A 17,545-nucleotide genomic window follows, 5' to 3' on the forward strand; every position below is an offset into this window, starting at 1 on the left:
ATTGAGGGGGGTGTTGGGTGGAAAAGTGGGGCCTGGGTGGCAGTGAAGGGAGGAAGGGAGTATCTTGTCATGATGTTCCAGGCATCATGAGTGTGAGGCAGGCTAGATGGACCAGCTGGTCTTTTCCTTCCAGCCTTTTCATACGTTCTATAATATCCATCACATTTCTACTTCTCTTTAGCTCTGAAGAAGAGCCATATGGACTCAGAATGTTATCTCTGTTTCTCTCTCCACAGATGCTGCCAGACCTACTGAGTTTTCCAGCATTTTCTGTTTTTATTTCAGATTTCCAGCAGCCACAGAATTTTGCTTTTATCTTTTCATACGTTCATTGGTTTATATGTTTCACCTATTGTCTTGTTGGTGTTACTGTCTTGTGGGATTTGATTGTTTTATCACGGCTCTGGAGTTCCAGTTGCAAACTAATGTTTGAAATAGTAGTGGGGATTATTCAAACTGCTGGAAAATGGTCTGTATACAATTTTTAAATTGGCCACATGGGGAAGCTGTAACAAACATGGAAATGTGCTGAGAAAAAAAATCATTATCAGCCACCAATTTTATTTACATAAATGCTCATTTCAAGATTTTAGCTGAGTTGTAAATTTCTCAAATCTCCTAAGATGGCATAAAGGAAGAACTTTTAAAAAATGGATCCCTTGGGACACAGGTGTTGCTGTCAAGGCCAGCATTCATTTCCCATCTGCAGTTTGTGATCTAATTCAGTGACTTTCCAAAGCACTTCAGAGCACAGTTAAGTCAACCGCATTGGTGTGGAGTTTGAATAACATATAAACCACAGCAAGTAAAGGAAAATAGTGAACCACTACTGGTGTGCTTCGAGATTCACACAGGAAAAAGGTTGGGCAGGACAGACGGAAAAGATCAAGCTCCTAGTTCTCTGTCAATGTTGGAATAAACCCAATGTTGTATGAAAAGTTAATTTTAAATTTAGAACTAGTCAAATTCAGAAAAAAAACTAACCAGAAAAATAATTATAGAAAGAAAGAACGAACTTGAATTTATTTAGCATTTTTCACACACTCAACGGGTCACAGCCAATGAGTACTTTTGAAGTTCAGCCACTGTTGTAATGTAAAAATGTGGCAGTCAGTTTGCACACAGCAAGGCACCACTGTAGCAATATAATAATAACCACATAATCTGTTTTAGTGGCATTTGTTGAGGGATAGATGTGAGCCAGGATACCAGGAGAATTTTGCAAAGCAGCAGAATGAAGATAGAAACACAGGTGGGGAGATTTTATCGAGCAGGCCAAAGGATAGCAGAGGGAAAAGTTCACTGTTTGGATAGTGCAGATGGGATGCTCCTCTAGTCTAAGAAAAGCCATCACTGCCTATGGCACACTTGTACAATTTTGCCATTCAAAATGAGTGAGCATCCAGGACATGGAATGGACCCATGTCATGGGCTGAAGGATCACAAGAAAGTGGCATAAAGACAATGTGCTGACGTAGATTTTGGTACAATCAGGAACTATTTTCAGGAGCAGATACTGCACCAACTCTATTATCCCAAGAACCTAGGCTCCACTGAAGCACCATGTTTCAGTTTCCTTACAGCACTTGATGCTTTTCCCTGCCCCTACATAAAAACTCCTGTAACTGGGTACCAGAGGTGCTGATGCTGCCAGCCACAGTGAAGAATACTGATCAGCACTTGTTCCAACATGGCTCTGGGTGTTCCCTGCAGGAGATTGTGAAGATGTCACAGTGCTCTGTTTTTCTGTAACATTCTTCTGCGGGGCTATAGTAATACTGGAGGTACACTGTTGTGCATTCTTCAAGAATTGGTGCATACTCTAAAGGCAATCTTAACAGATATAACATATATTTGTTCCTGCATCAACTCCCATCTAAAGGCAAACCTGGAAGGAAAACAATCCCAAGCTGTAGAGTTGACATGTGTTGTAGGCTCACACCCAGCCAAAACTTTCTTCCTTCTCTGCTACCTTCACCTGTTCCTGCCCACTTATGAATTGGGATTTACCTCGCCAACATTTCTCACTTCCTTTAGGGCCATTGAGAATAACTAACCTGATGGCAGGCAGCCACAGGAGCTGCTGGTCTGATTCCCTGCATTCAGTTATCACGATCAAGAAGCCCACTCAGAATTGAATGAGGCCGGCCCTCGCTGGCACAGATAATCCCGCACCTTGGCTAAGAGATTCCCTGATGCAGGCCCTAGTAGCATCACATTATTTTCTGCCTCGTCTGCAAGGTTCACCATTATCACCGAATGATATTCCCACCCACAACTGTAAAAAAAATCAGCTAGATTTCAGACACTCAGCATAAATTTATAAAAGATGACATTTCAAGCTAATTTTTTTTGAGAAGCTAACTATAACATGGTCAATAAGGAAGTGTATGGAGATTATCTATTTAGACTGTCTTAAGGCATTCAAAAAGGTTCTGCGTAAGAAACTTAAAAGAGATTACATGGAATTGGAGGCAACCTAGTTTGCCTGGATAGAAAATTAGATTGGAGGTAGGAAACAGGCATATATTTGAATCAGCAGGAACAGACTAGTGGTGCCCCAAGGGTATTGGGGCCACACTTTTTTCTTATTTATAAATGATTTAGATGAAGGAAGAGAACCTTATATCTAAGTTTGCTAATGACCCAAAAAGTTAGGTGGTATTAGTAGATGAGTGCAGAAAGTTGTAAAGGGCCATTAATAGGTTATATGAATGGACAAAACAGATGGAGTTCATTGTGGAGAAATGTGATGTCATCCACTTTGCACCTAAGGAAAGCAATTCATTTTTTAAAAGCTAGGATCTATGAATAAGCAGAGATTTGAGGTTCAAACGGAGCTAGTGAGCATGTACAAAAATAATTAAAAAGGTGAATGAAATGTTGGCCTTTATCTCAAGGGGAATGGATTACAAAGGGGTGGAACTCATGATAAATTGTGAGGGCAAGTTGCATAGTCTAGGCTTGTATCCCCTTGAATATAGAAGATTAAGGGGAAATCTTTTTTTTATCCATTCGTGGGATGTGGGCATCACTAGCTAGGCCAGCATTTGTTGCCCATCCCTAATTTCCATGGAGAACGTGGTGAGCTGCCTTCTTGAACTGCTGCAGTCCATGTGGTATAGCTACACTTAGTGCTGTTAGGGAGTTCCAAATTTTGACCCAGTGACAGTGAAGGAACAGCAACATATTTAAGTCAGGGTGGTGAGTGTCTTGGAAGGGAACCTCCAGGTGGTGGAGTTCCCATGTGTCTGCTGCCCTTGTCCTTCTAGATGGTAGAGGTCATGGGTTTCAAGGCTAAGAAGCCTTGGTGAGTTCCTACAGTGCATCTTGTACATGGCGTACACTGCTGCCACAATGTTTGTGGAAGGGGTGTCAAACAAGCAGTTTGTCCTGGATGGTGTCAAGCTCGAGTGTTGTTGGAGCTGCACTCATCCAGGCAAGTAGGGAGTATTCCATCACACTCCTGACTTGTGTCTTGTAGATAGTGGACAGGCTTTGGAGAGTCAGGAGGTGAGTTAATCTCTGCAGGATTCCTGCCTCTGACCTGCTCTTGTAACCACAGTATTTATAAGGCTAGTCCAACTCAGTCTGTGGTCAATAGTAACTCCCAGGTTGTTGATAGTGGGGGATTTAGCAATGGCAATGCCATTGAATGTCAAGGAGCGGCAGTTAAATTATCTTGTTGGGGATGGTCATTGCCTGGCACTTGTGTTACTTGCTTGATTGTTACTTGCCATCTGTCAATCCAAGCCTGGACATTGTCCAGGTCTTGCTGCATTTAGACGTTGTCTACTTCAGTATCTGAGAAGTCACGAATGGTGAACATTGTACAATCAGCGAACATCCCGATTTCTGACCTTATGATGGAAGTAAGGTCATTGATGAAGCAGCTGAAGATGGTTGGGCCTGACACTACCCTGAAGAACTCCTGCAGTAATACCCTGGAAGCGAGAAGATTGACCGCCAACAACCACAACCATCTTCCTTTGTGCTAGGTATGACTCCAACCAGCGGAGCGTTTTCCCTGATTCCGTTTTGCTTAGCTGCCTGCTGCCACAGTCAAATGCTGCCTTGATGTAAAGTTTTATGATTAAAGAATTTGATAGGCTAGATAGAAAAACTATTTTCTCTTGTGAGAGCCCAGAATAAGGTGGCATAACCTTAAAATTAGAGGTAGGGTGTTCTGGGTCATATCAGAAACCATTCTTCCCAGAAGAATCTGGAATATTTGTCTTCCAAAATACGGGGCCAACTGAAATCTATAATAATTTTGAAATTTCATGTTAGGCAAGTGCATTAGGGGTTATGGAACCAAAACAGGTAGTTAGGGTACAAAAACAGAAAGTGCTGGAAAAACTCAGTATAAGTGTCTGTGGAGAGAGAAAAAGAGAGTTAACATTGAGTCCTTATGACTTCTTCAGTCATAAGCACTCGAAAAGTTAATTATTTTCTCTCCACAGTTAGACCTGCTGAGTTTTTCCAGCATTTTCTGTCTTTGTTTCCAATTTGCAACATCCACAGTATTTTGTTTTTATCTTCGATTTAGGATACCTTCAACCAAGATCTAATTGTATAGGTTTGAGGCACAGAATGGCCAAATCCTTTCCTTATGCTGCCTGATTACTAAAATTCTGATATGTAGGCATTACAGACAAGAGCAACAACTTGTCTACAGGGTTTAGCTCTCTTGAGGGAATGGATCTATGTTTCAGCTCCACTTAGAATATGTAGAGTGGAGAAAGAGAAGGGAAAATGCTGACTAAAAACATACTGACTTAGGGAGTTCCCTGCTTTATATTACTGTGATTCTGCTTTTGAGAGGAAACAGCTTGAGCAGATGCCACAAAGCAACTGTGCCAAAGCCATTAGTGGGTTTGGACGGCAATAGCTTGATTAAAGATAAGATAGTTGCTAAGGGACTTCCAATAGTAGTACCCCTGCCAATGTGTACAGCTTGATAGCCCTTCCCAGAAAGCATGAGAAAACTGCCTGGAAAAAAGCTGTCTGAAGACCAATAAACATAACCTGTACAGTTGACTCAAATTACATTACTCCTCAGGTCCGAGGTTGTTTCTACTGAAAAATGAAATGTTCAGATTAACTTTTCAAAGCCATAGTTTAACAGTAATTACAAGCCAATGGCTACTCCATGCCTTCCACCCTGGAATCATGAAATGGTCTTCCCACATATAAATTCAAAACTATCTGAATAGAGAAACTTGTAGTTTCAAACCAGATCCTTAATTTCACAGGACTAGTTGTTGAGACATTCTCAGGTGCGAGTGCTACCAAAGGAGAAAAACTGGATGAAGCCAATAACCCAGGCAGCTACATTTGTTATATTAGGAACAGGATCCAGTTGTCTGATTTAACTAAATTTTCATTTGAAATTATATAGATGATTCCCCTTCCCTGAATTCAAATTTCATTCACTAGATATGCAAAAAACATGCCCACTCATCCAGAACAAATGATGGTGCCTCCATCAAAATGTCTTATTTTCTTTAAGCAATTCCAGGGTTTTAAGTTCTATAGTCCATTCTACATGTTGATCACTGTGAAAAAGGGCTTCTTCAGGTCAATCCTAAAGCTATATCTTGCACAACAGCCCTAGGAGCTGAATGGCTTACTTTTATTCCCACGACAATGTCAACCTGCAGCCCTTTGACTTACTGTCACGATTTACAGAAAGTTTTCTGGGTTTAGTTTTTCTGTAGCTTTTCCATCTTGCCCATCCCTCTGGATGTCACATATTTGTATCCCCTTTTCAGTGTCAAAAAAAATCCACATCCTGTACCTTTTCCTCCTTCCTCAACACTAGGCATTAGTATTTTTCTCTGCACTATGCATCTGTAGCTTCAATATTCCCCTTCTGCCTTCATGACTTAAATGGAATATTGTACTGCAAATGCCATTTTTTCATTACTATTATGTAACTAAAATACTTCACATTACGATATACAAGTAGATAGCAACAAGACAGCAAACACATTTAACACCAGCTAAATTGGAGGGCGGGAAACATTTGCTTGATGAGATATGGATAACCAACACTTTAATTGTCTAATTTTCTATTTTCAGAAGCTGTTCAAGTAAGATGAAATGGCAAACATTAATCATGAAATTAAATAAGGTGGCCATTTGACAACTTTTGATTTGCATTCAGCTGGACAATTTCTGAAGTTTTTTGTCTGGGGCCTGATCAAGTAATCATGCACCATAATACCATGGGATGTTACAAAATTTGCATGCATATTTGATCCAAACATATCTAAATTTACTGGGATGTGTTATGTTCTACCAGATCCAAGCACACAAATAATTAGGTAATTTACCTAAATATTTATCACACAACTAATTTGATCTAATAAAAACAGAATTTCACTACTGGTGAAACATAGTGGCATGAAAAATTTTCACCTCAATGGTCAGTTTTGCATTTCAGTCCAAATTGTTAAACTAAATCATAAAAAAAGTGTTAATTGCTTTCAAGTGCACATAAATTGCTCGTTAGTACCTCTTGTATAAGAATATGAATAGGTACAAGTGCGCTCCCAACATGATCCCTCAACCATGATAATTTTACTAGAATCCACTTTCCAAATAACAGAAGTTTGGAGTGTCAATTTTTTTCAAACATTCTGGCAGGAGTTTAGGAAAGGGTGGTTGTTCAATCTACAGCCACATGCCACCCTCTAGCCATGGCAATTGAGACCCAGAGCAGAGACAACTTTTACTACCAACCAGAGAGTTAGAAATACATTTGAATTTTGCAGGTCTACAAGTTTCAAAATAATTTCTTCTAGCACTGTTGCTTCATTGGCAGCTCATTTCTAAATCAGAACATCAAGATTGAATAGTATCAACAACTTGAGATATACAAATTAATGGGAACATGAATTTAAATTTTATAAGGCATTCCAAGATTCATAATACAAATCTACATAGCCAAATACCGATATGTACAAATTCATCATATTCCAGGGATGCAATAACAGAATGGTCCAGTGACTTGATAAAGCATCTTCTGCACAAGCTCTCATGCGTCACAATTTTGCTGAAAGGTAACATGCAAAATGAATCTAGAAACTAATCGAGATGTTTTATTTCTTAAACAGCAAGTGAACATGTCAAGCTACCGTTGTAACTTTTTACAATTCAGTCCACAAAATTTATTTTCACACAAGTAATTTAATCAACACTTTCCCACATTAACAGGTACTCATGTTTGACCAAAATAATTTCCAATTATCTAGCTTCTTAACCTTTTCAGTTTGGCAAGCAGATTGTTTATGAAGGCCAGGCTGCCAGTGTGTTTGCCTCTCAAATTTTATGCATCTGTTCAGAGGGACATATGCCAGACAACTACTAAAGCACATCGGAAATTCCCAACGCAAAATGGATGCGAGGGATTTTTATCAATTACTGACCACCTTCAGTTTCTGGAAACTGCTTTCATTAACATTTTAACTAGCTATTAAATAAAACAGCTGTGAATACAGTTTTGAAATTCCATTTAAATATAATCATTCCAGATCTTTGCTCGGAAGAGAAAGAAATCAAAAATCTTGACTCAGGACACCCTTATAGTTTGGTTACACCTAGTGCATCTTTTATATGTGAAGGCATTTTGTGTGTTCCCCATGACAATAAAGTTTTCTACAGGTTGTTTAATATTTGAGAAACAGAAAGATTTAAATTCAAGCCTACTTTTCACATTTAAAGTTGGGATTCTACACCTGTTTAGTTTTATAACAGTAACTTTATTTCAAGACAAGTAAAAGCGATGATGTTTTAATTGAATGACATTAAAGCATTCTGTTCCCATTTTTCCAAGATATGACCAGCATTCGGCAAATCCTTCAACTGTAATATTACATTACTATACAAGTAATCAGAGGAAGCTTTCCAGATCTTTCCAGTGCAGGAGAATTGCATGGACTCTCATCATCTTTTTTAAAAACAATCACATTCATGGAACGTGGCACAATGTCAAAAGGGAAGTCCAGAGCCCGTAAATTTATTAAAATTGAAGCAAAAGAATTCTGATATTACAATTATGAGCATAAAGAACAAAATACTAAGGTTAACAATTTATCTATCTTCATGTGTGGATGCTTTAGGAAATGAAAACCATCCAAACTTTTTCAACATGCAAATAAGGTTAGCATATTTAACAATTTATTAATTCAGAAATTTTGGTCCAGACTATCTACATGAAACATTTTCATACCAAAAGACATTATCTGAATATCTACTTTACATCAGAAAGTACAAAGGAAGTATCACTTTCTTCAACACCACTTCTTTATGTAATAAAGCAACACACACTGAAAGTGATCAGTTTTCTCATTTATTTTGTACAAAAGTTTTGCAGTTAAAGGTAATGTAACAATTTTCTACCATAAACTTACAGTAAATCTATCAGGCCACTGCGTGCTTTTTTTTAATTTTGGGAGAAAAATAATGAACTTTAGCATTGATTAAATGCTATTAAGCAAGGGATTTCTCTTAAAAAAGTTAAAACTGGATTGTAATAGTGTCTTTGAATATTGCTTTCATCATTAACAATGAAAAAAGTTGAAATCTAAATGGAGTTTAAAAAAAAGTTACTTGCTACAACATAACAAGGTCACACAATCAGCCCATTATACTTAACTTGCATACTTATTAGCAGCAATATTTTCCTCATTAATCCATGTGCAACTACATACAACAAAGTCTACGCCAAGTGCAGATTTGTTCCTCACAGCTTTCAACTGAACAGAGGGCAAATATTTTTGATTAGACATTAACATTCATAGATGACAATAAGTCATCAGCAAACCGCACCCCTCCCCCTGAAACATCCCTCTACAAAAATCTGTGCTTCTGGGTTCAAAATTCAGTTGATATAGTCCCACATGCATGAAAGCAATAGATGTACGAGGGTCATAATAAGTTCCAATATGTAATTTAACTTAAAAAAATAAAAATAAAAAAGGAACAGTTCTAAACACCTTTCTGCTACTGTAAACACAATAATATGGGCAGTGCTTCAGCCAACGAGTTATCTCCTATATCTTCCTCGTTCTTTGTCTCTCTCTCTCTCCCTCATTCTTTCCCTTTCTCGTTCACGTTCTCTGCCTCGATCACGTTCCCTGTCTCGTCGGCTATCTCGAGGCCGTTCACGCTCTCTCTCTCTTTCCCGTGGTCTACTTCGGCGATTGGTGACCACTGCCTGAGTGCGACGAAGGAAGTCATCTACTCTCATGTCATAGTCATGCTATTGGAATGAATGAGAATGGTAACTAAAAATGAAATTATTTATCTTATAAAGAGTAACAGCTAGAACACATTTGATCAGAAGCTCTTCTAGTTGAGACTTAAGATTGCATTCAAATATATACTGCTGTTAGGACTACATTTATACTGCAACAAATGTCAATCTTGTATCTCTAGTTAGTTATGAAGGCGACAGTGCACTTGATAGTTACCACCCTAAAGATACTAGGTCAATTATAGGTCTACAGAAATCACGTACCAGACACTGTTTACTAAATGTTAGATTATAACGTCACTTTGTAAAATCCCCAACAATTTAATATCCCATCATGAAAGTGGGTAATGACTGGAGCCACAACAATAAACAGAGGTTCTTCAATTGCAAATTTAAAAAAGATTAACCACCATAAACGTGTTGTCAAGTGTAAATGTGTTTTTTTTTCTTGACTATACCTTATTTGTTTATATTGCTTTGAGTAATAGTGTTTAAAACAAAGAGTGCTCACTGACTTTCCCTAATTTTCCCACCAATCTAAGATTTTATTTTAAAAGGGAGAAGTAAACGTCTAGATTTCCAAAATTAATAATGACTGAGCTTGATGAATCCAGCTTTCGCTTCCACTTCTGTATTTGTTCTGAACCGTACCCATGGTTCTTTAAACAGCACTAAGGATTCTAGCAACAGAGCTGGTAGCAGAAACTGCAGTAATTGGAATCTTTTGTCATTACCATGGGTAGTGTCAGAAACCAGATTGGTACTTCAATGCCAGGCAGTAACAAGGCAGTGCAAAATCAAAGGGCAGTCCTTTCTTCTGTGCATGGCTTAACATATGAGACTTCAATCCTTGTCATAGAACCATATAAATACTGCAATATAAAGAAATTCTCTGAGATGCTAGCCTATTCATGATGCAAAGGCTGGTGAAAAGGCTGAATAAAAATAATCCACCCTATGACATTTAAGAATAAGGTTCTTAATCTCAATTGTCATAATTCCCCCAATGTTGACAAAATCTGTCAGTGAGCTATATTGCAGACTTATATTTAATTTAAGAGGAACTGCTTAACTTAATCACTGCAACATTTGAATATGGTTGGGATTTGTTACTGCAATGAAAATCAGCGGTCAGTAAGAAGGTTGCAGTAAATTTGCATAAAGTACATACCACTCGCTTGTCTCTGTATCTGGCTTCATGTGGGACTGGATGATGTCCAGAATATGGTGGATGTGCCTGAGGTGGTGGAGGGTGATGTTGGTAATAAGGATGATGTGGAGCCTGCTCCATACCAGGATAAGGTGGCTGTAAATTAGAAAGACAAAACGTTAACACAGCATCCATGTCTTCATTTGCAGCATTTTTGAACTTTAAAAACATTTATTTCACCCAATATTGAATAAATGCCAGCATCTTATTCCCAAAGGGCTCACAAATCACAAGAAGCTGTTTAGCAAGAAAGTGTGCAAAGGGCATTGGACACCATTAGACTCCAGGCCAACATCGCTATACTCGGCTCAAATGCAATCAAACTTGTTTCCCCCAGTAGGAAGGAGACAAGAGAGGATAACTTCATCGCCAGACTGTACAGGTACTGCTGTGAATGTTGGATAAGTTACCACCCAGTCTGGTTTACAAATGACTTGCAAGTATTTCAAAAAAAGAACCGGTGCATGGGGCCAGACTGGGTTACAAAGCGAAAAGGAAGAATTTTCTTTTTGATAATTTTGCTGGGGGCAAAATCACAGGCAGGTGAATTTCTTACACACCCACCAAGGATAACCCTTTTGAGGGGTGGACGACAAACAACAGACTATGTAAAGTGGGAGTAAAGTCAGCTACTTCAACTAACAATCAGACTTTTTCCAGATTTTAATAACCGAGAAACACTGATGGGCAAAAGTCCTCTACTAAGTAGAGCATATCTTGGCTACTCACCATTCCCTGCCAAGGTGGTGGTGGACCAATGCTGTGATGAAATTCCCTCATATAATCATTGTACGACTGTGAAAGATATATTTGTAAATTGAAATCAGACATTGAAATGTATTTACCAATATATTAATACAAATGTTATAATAATTCCAAGGTTTGAAATTTTACAGAAAATTACTTACTCCATTTAGAAACACATCACGTCTAACGCCGGAAAATCGTCTGTAGGGATACAAAGTTCTGAAATTATGAATAAATTTATGTGAGAGAAATAAAAACTCGAATGAGTGACATGTTTAATTTAGGCAACCTACCTCTCTACTTCTTGGTACCGTGGATCCTTCATGTATCCTGCCCAAAGATGAACATATTAACAAGAAAAGTTTTGTATAATGATCATTTACACAGGAAACCATTTCATAAATAAAGCTAACAGGGGCATTTAGACAATTCGTGGTTTTAATCAGCAGTACGAAAACGCCTACACTTTGCCAACCTGCCAACCTGCAACTTAAAATGCATTTAAAAATATTTTTCAACCTACACTAGCCTTCAGGATTCCAAGTATGCCTAAGAAATCAATTTAGAAACATCTATAGATCATCAAAACTCGAATAGGGCACATCATTCCTGTTGTCAGCTTTTGATCATGTTTTGTCAACAATATCCCATTCAAGTTTGCTAAGTCAAATCTTATGATATAGCTGCTATTAGGAAACTATGGAATGAGTTTGAAGTTTCTTCCAAATCCATCACCATTCTTATATCTAAAAAAAATCATCAACTGCCCATGGACAATGCTACAGGCAATTTATTGTGCTTTTTCCTCACTTTGAGCATTTTGTTTTAAGCAGGAAGCGCTGTCACCCTTTATGGACATTGATTTGGAAGAGTTACTGAGTTCAACAGCTCAGAGCTGAATTGGTCCCATAGGAGGTAGTTAATAACCCAATATTTCGCAATTATGACATTTCATTAAAGCTTTCTGCAGTATGCTCCCTCCCTCAGTGAAAATGCCTTCAAGACATGGCACCAGGAGGTCACGTGCCAACCATTTCTAACTTTACCTAGGCTAAAAATTAAAGAAGCACAAGAATATTGAAACTATAAATTTAAACCAGCTTTGCAGTAAATATAAGTGTGCAATGCTATTGAGTTGTTTGTCCTGAACCGCTTAATCTTTCATTAAGGAGTTTTGTTTTAGTATGGGGACCAAACAACTCAGGCAGCTCACATGAAATAAGATACTAAAATGCCCTCTTTACTCAACTTTACTCAACAACATAATCAACAAATTACCTCCAGGGCAGCACCTTTTACACTAACTGACAAAACTGTTGAACAAAGCTTGAACTTTAACTGGGACAAAGTAACTAATTCAAGGTAGCGATAAAAGGCCATTCAAACCATTTAACACATGCAAGCCCATTCCAGCTTTCAATATAAAAAGTCAAGTCTAGACCTTCAGACTGTGTATAATTTAAGCTATAATAACCCCATCTACCAAAAAGGAAACTCATTTCACACACAGTAAAGCTTTATCATTATTTTAAAAACATATTACCCAAATATTATTAGAAAATCGAGATTCAATAAGAAAACATTCCTTTTGTAATTATTTCTAGAGAAACTGTTAATCCTAACCTGTGTACACCATTAAAATTACTGCCATTGCAATAGGTCTGAAAATATATACCATAATGGTGAAAATAAATTGAAAAGCAAACCGGAATAGCATTTACAATGTGCAGTGCCTAACTGATGACCTAACTGCACAATACTGAAATCTCAACCCACTTTATTGAATAGGCTATTTTCACATTTTTATCCATATTTCCAGTCACTTGCTTAACAGGTTAATCTTCAGCTTCTAGATCTGAATTCCAAATATTTTTCTAGAAGTATATTCTATACTGTCAAACAAGGATTGGTTTCTGAAATAGCTTACTCTTTTACGAATTGGCATTAGTTTTTAACTAATTTTTACATTCTGTTCATAAACAAAGCCTAAACAGTAATTTTAGGAAGTCACTGCATAGTTGGTGAGACACCATTAATTTCTGTAAAATTACAAAAAATCAATTATGCAAATGGATGCCGTAGTTCTCGCTTAAAAATACAAAAATATGCTTATGGCCATTTAATCTGAAGCAATACCATTGTTTAAAAAAATAAGGAAACGTGTCCAATGAGTAAATTGCATGCAGCATTTCCCAAGTTGCTGAGTACTTTGCCACCTTGTGGCAAGAGCCTGCAACTACATAAAATTTGAAATAACATTTTAACGATTGATAACGATAAATGCCAATAAACAAGCATGACCAAAAACCATGACAATGGGAAGGCAGGCTTGTGCATAGCAAGTGTCTCGTGCAACATAGAAATAAGCTCTTTATACACCAATTTACTTGATTGTTCATGAGCCTCTGCACTATTGTACGCAGTTACACCGATTCAATCAATGTTTGGTTTAAAAATTGTAATCATACATTAAACCCTAAATTCTGCCACCAATTATTGTCAAGCTAGCAAAACTCAAGAATGGGATAAAATTGAATGCACTTCAGTTTGCCTGATAGCTCATTTTGTTTACAGAACTTTACTAAAAATGTAAATTATGGGAAGGTTCTTTCAATCTATGTACTGAGAGAGACAAATATCACTATCTTGAATTGCTTTACAGAAAGAAATGTTTTTTATTCATTTGGAGCAGAACAAGTTGGCATTAGATTTGACTGAAGCCCTCTAGTGCAGAACTTCACATGACAATAGCACATTTCTGGAACTTGAGCAGGTTAGCACATCTCCGACACTCTACCCCTTAAAGTGAATGGGTGGGAGGTTTTATGGGGCACACTGACACCCTAATTCCCAAAATACATAACATTGTGCAAAGTTCTGCAAAAGGAGCATTAGCATATAAAATCTACAACAAAGACAGGTAAACAAAATAGCTTCAGTTACTGCATTAATTTCTTCTCATCTTATGCTAATCTCACACCACACAACATCCTCAATAAGACTTCCAAAAATACTTAGCAGGTCTGACAGCACCTGCGGAGAGGAATACAGTTAACGTTCCGAGTCCGTATGACTCTTCAACAGAACAGACTCTTCAACAGAAACACAGATCCCGCAGATGCTGTCAGACTTGCTGAGTTTTTCCAGGTATTTTTGTTTTGGATTTCCAGCATCCGCAGTTTTTTTGCTTTTATTCCAAAAATACTTGGTTGCCATGCTTTAGGATCCATGTTTAACATCATTGAACAGCATTTAACCCACTGCTTATACAAGTAACTAACAGGCATTTTTGAAAGCGATGCATTCCTGAATTATATATCAAGTTTCCAATGTGGTATTAGCACAGTAAAATCCAAAAAGCATATACTAAATTTTTTGTAAATAAAATCATAGACAGGAATCAAAGCTTTATTTTTATGAGTGATAAACGGCTAATACTTCAGGAAGGATGTGTCAAAAACTTGAGTTATTCTCCATGGAGCAGAGAGAGGGCTAAAGGGAGATTTGTTTTTGAAAAAATAAATTTTGGCAAATGGAATTTAATCATGAGAAATGTGAGGTGATGCATTTTGGGAGGACTAACTTGGTAAGGGAATACACAATGAATGGTAGGACCCTAGGACGGACAGAGGGTGAGAGGGGCCTTGGTGTGCATGTCTATAGATCCCTAAAGGCGGCAGCAGCACAGGTTGATAAGGTGGTTAAGAGGGTATATGGGATACTTGCCGTTATTAGCCAAGGCACAGAATATAAGAGCAGGAAGGTTATGTTGGAGCTGTATAAAACGCTAGTTAGGCCACAGCTGGGAGTGCTGTGTGCAGTTCTAGTCACCACACTATAGGAAGGATGCAATTGCACTGGAGAGGGTGCAGAGGAGATACACCAGGATGATGTCTGGGCTGGAGTGTTTCAGCTATGAAGAGAGACTGGATAGGCTAGAGTTGTTTTCCTTAGAGCAGAGAAGACTGAGGGGGGACCTGATAGAGGTATATAAAATTATGAGGGGCATAGATAGGGTAGATAGGAAGAATCTTTCTCCCTTAGCAGAGGTGTCAATAATCAGGGGGCATCAATTTAAGGTAAGGGGCAGGAGGTTTAGCGGGGGTTTGAGGAAAAATCTTTTCACCAAGTAGGTGGTTGGAATCTGGAATACTGCCTAAGGGGGTGGTAGAGGCAGGAACCATCAACATTTAAGTAGTATTTAGATCAGCACTTGAAACGCCATAGCATACAGGGCTATGGGCCTAGTGCTGGAAAACGGGATTAGAATAGATAAATGCTTGATGGCCGGCATGGACACAAAGGGCCGAAGGGCCTGTTTCTGTGCTGTATAACTCAACTTAAAATCTGGAAGGGTTTCATGCTGAACAGTTTGGAGACTTCATGGCAAATCCAATGACAACAGGGTTGGTAACCAGAAGACACAGATTTAATGACTGGCGCAAGTTAAATGAAACATGCAGAATTTTTTAAAAACTCAAATTATTGCAATCCAGAATGCACTGCCTGAAAGGATGAGAGTAAATCAAATGGTAGCTTTCTCAAAGAAATTGAACAAATAACTGCAAAGAAAATAATCCGCTGCACTACAAGGAAAGAGCTGGGAAATGCATCTAATAGTTTTTGAGCTGGCATAGGCATGATAGGCTGAATGGCCTTCTTCTGTGCTGTATCATTCTAAGATTCAATAAAAGATTTCTAATCTTTTCTCATCCAGATTAAAGCTCTGGGTTGAAAGGAATGAATATAACTACACATTCTTCTGATTGCTATGTTAAGTCTAACTAAAAATCATTATGTGTGTACTAGCCCTTAATCTGCACTTTCCCAATTCCAGCCCCATTTTTAATCGATCCACCATTGGTGGCCATGCCTGAAGCTGCCTATGACTTAAGTTCCAGAATTCCCTCCATAAACATCCCACTTCCCTCTCCTCCTTCAAGTTGCTCTTATAAATGTACCGTAACCAAGCTTTTGGTCGTTTGTCCTAAAATCTTGTGGGTCAGTAACAAACTTAGTATTCCCATGAAACCCCTTTGGATGATAAACTGCAGTAAAAGCACAATATACACACCAGGTATCATCAGTCTAGTGATTTTGACAATGGACCTGCTATCCAGTGGTAGTAAACATCCCGCCACAGCAAGTTGCAAAACCCCAACTGGTTCACTAAGTCACCGGAGGGACAGCATGACTGCAATGCCATTCAACGTACTTGATTTCTTATGCCCTCTGGACAGTGCTGTTCATTTATTTTTTAATAGTTAACAGTAATATATTATTCAAATCAACTATAATAGCCAGGCTTAGGAATTCAACTGGCAACATCTAGACTACTGAAAAGGATTTAACTTTATCTAAGTTACCTGTTATCTGTTGTCAACAGCTTCAGGTATTTATTTCTCTTTTCATTACTCACCTTTATATTGGCTAAATATGCTCAACACCTTTTAGTTTTCAACGTTGTGGAAAATGTATCTTAAATTATAATTAGTCACAGCACTAACCATACATTGGAAATGGACACGAGAAACTTGTACAATGCGTGACATACCTGCACTTACCTGAAGTTTCTATGTTGCATGATTATTGATTAGGAAATATGTAGCATGATTTGAATGGAAAACTTGAGCAAGTGTACACAGACTCACAACTACAATTACAGCCCGAAATACTTGACCCTCTATGTATTCGGGTCTATCTGTAGATCATATAACTGCAGTTATGAGTGAGGGTAGACTTCATTCAAATGCCACATTTCTCACTCTAAAATTTCAATATGCTACAAGATAATGACCTGGTCTTTGTGAGAATTCTGGTGGGTAGTCAATCCTTGGTCTCTTTCTGGTGTTATATGAGTCAAAATCTTCTGCTCGACGCCTACGTAAATTAGGTAAACAGAATCATTATAAAACAACAACTTGATGAATACAATTGAAAAAGCTGACAAATGTAAAATTTTAAGATAGCAATCAAGAAATGCAAACATATAATGGGATTTATTTTTCCTGTGTTTCATTAATCAATATTACTGTACCAATGAAACAGTTCATCAATTTGATCAGCTGGATTGTTGTCTGTATATATCTTTGTACTTATATGTCTTGTTAACAGTGTATTAAACCCACGGTTAAAAAAAACTCAAAACTTCTTCATTTTGAAATAGTGCAGGATAGTTACAGTTAAAGCTAAATCTTATGATTTTTAAAAAATTACAGAAAATTACAACCGAACAACTGAGCACACAGAAGTGACCAGCTGCATTTCATGATGGCAGTTTTATGTATATCATGGCAACAGAAAGCTTACTTAAAAAAAGAACAATT

General features: G+C 37.8%; 1 protein-coding gene across 6 annotated transcripts in view; it reads right to left on the reverse strand.

Moving 5' to 3' along the window:
- Nucleotides 1-8,342: 8,342 nt before the first annotated feature.
- Nucleotides 8,343-17,545, reverse strand: part of ythdc1 (YTH N6-methyladenosine RNA binding protein C1) — a 43,183-nt gene continuing 33,980 nt past the window's right edge. For 4 of the 6 annotated variants that reach the window (XM_078570410.1, XM_078570407.1, XM_078570396.1 and 1 more), the window contains 6 exons: nucleotides 17,017-17,099; nucleotides 11,513-11,549; nucleotides 11,381-11,438; nucleotides 11,202-11,267; nucleotides 10,434-10,568; nucleotides 8,343-9,268 (listed from right to left, as the gene is read on the reverse strand). In XM_078570410.1, the coding sequence (XP_078426536.1) occupies nucleotides 9,053-9,268; nucleotides 10,434-10,568; nucleotides 11,202-11,267; nucleotides 11,381-11,438; nucleotides 11,513-11,549; nucleotides 17,017-17,099 (595 nt within the window). In that variant the 3' untranslated portion in view covers nucleotides 8,343-9,052. The remainder of the gene's footprint in view (nucleotides 9,269-10,433; nucleotides 10,569-11,201; nucleotides 11,268-11,380; nucleotides 11,439-11,512; nucleotides 11,550-17,016; nucleotides 17,100-17,545) is intronic. The other 2 variants (XM_078570401.1, XM_078570391.1) reach the window with 1 other exon arrangement.

The sequence above is a fragment of the Cetorhinus maximus genome, chromosome 2 (genome assembly GCF_964194155.1).
Source record: "Cetorhinus maximus chromosome 2, sCetMax3.hap1.1, whole genome shotgun sequence".
Classification (NCBI taxonomy): domain Eukaryota; kingdom Metazoa; phylum Chordata; class Chondrichthyes; order Lamniformes; family Cetorhinidae; genus Cetorhinus; species Cetorhinus maximus.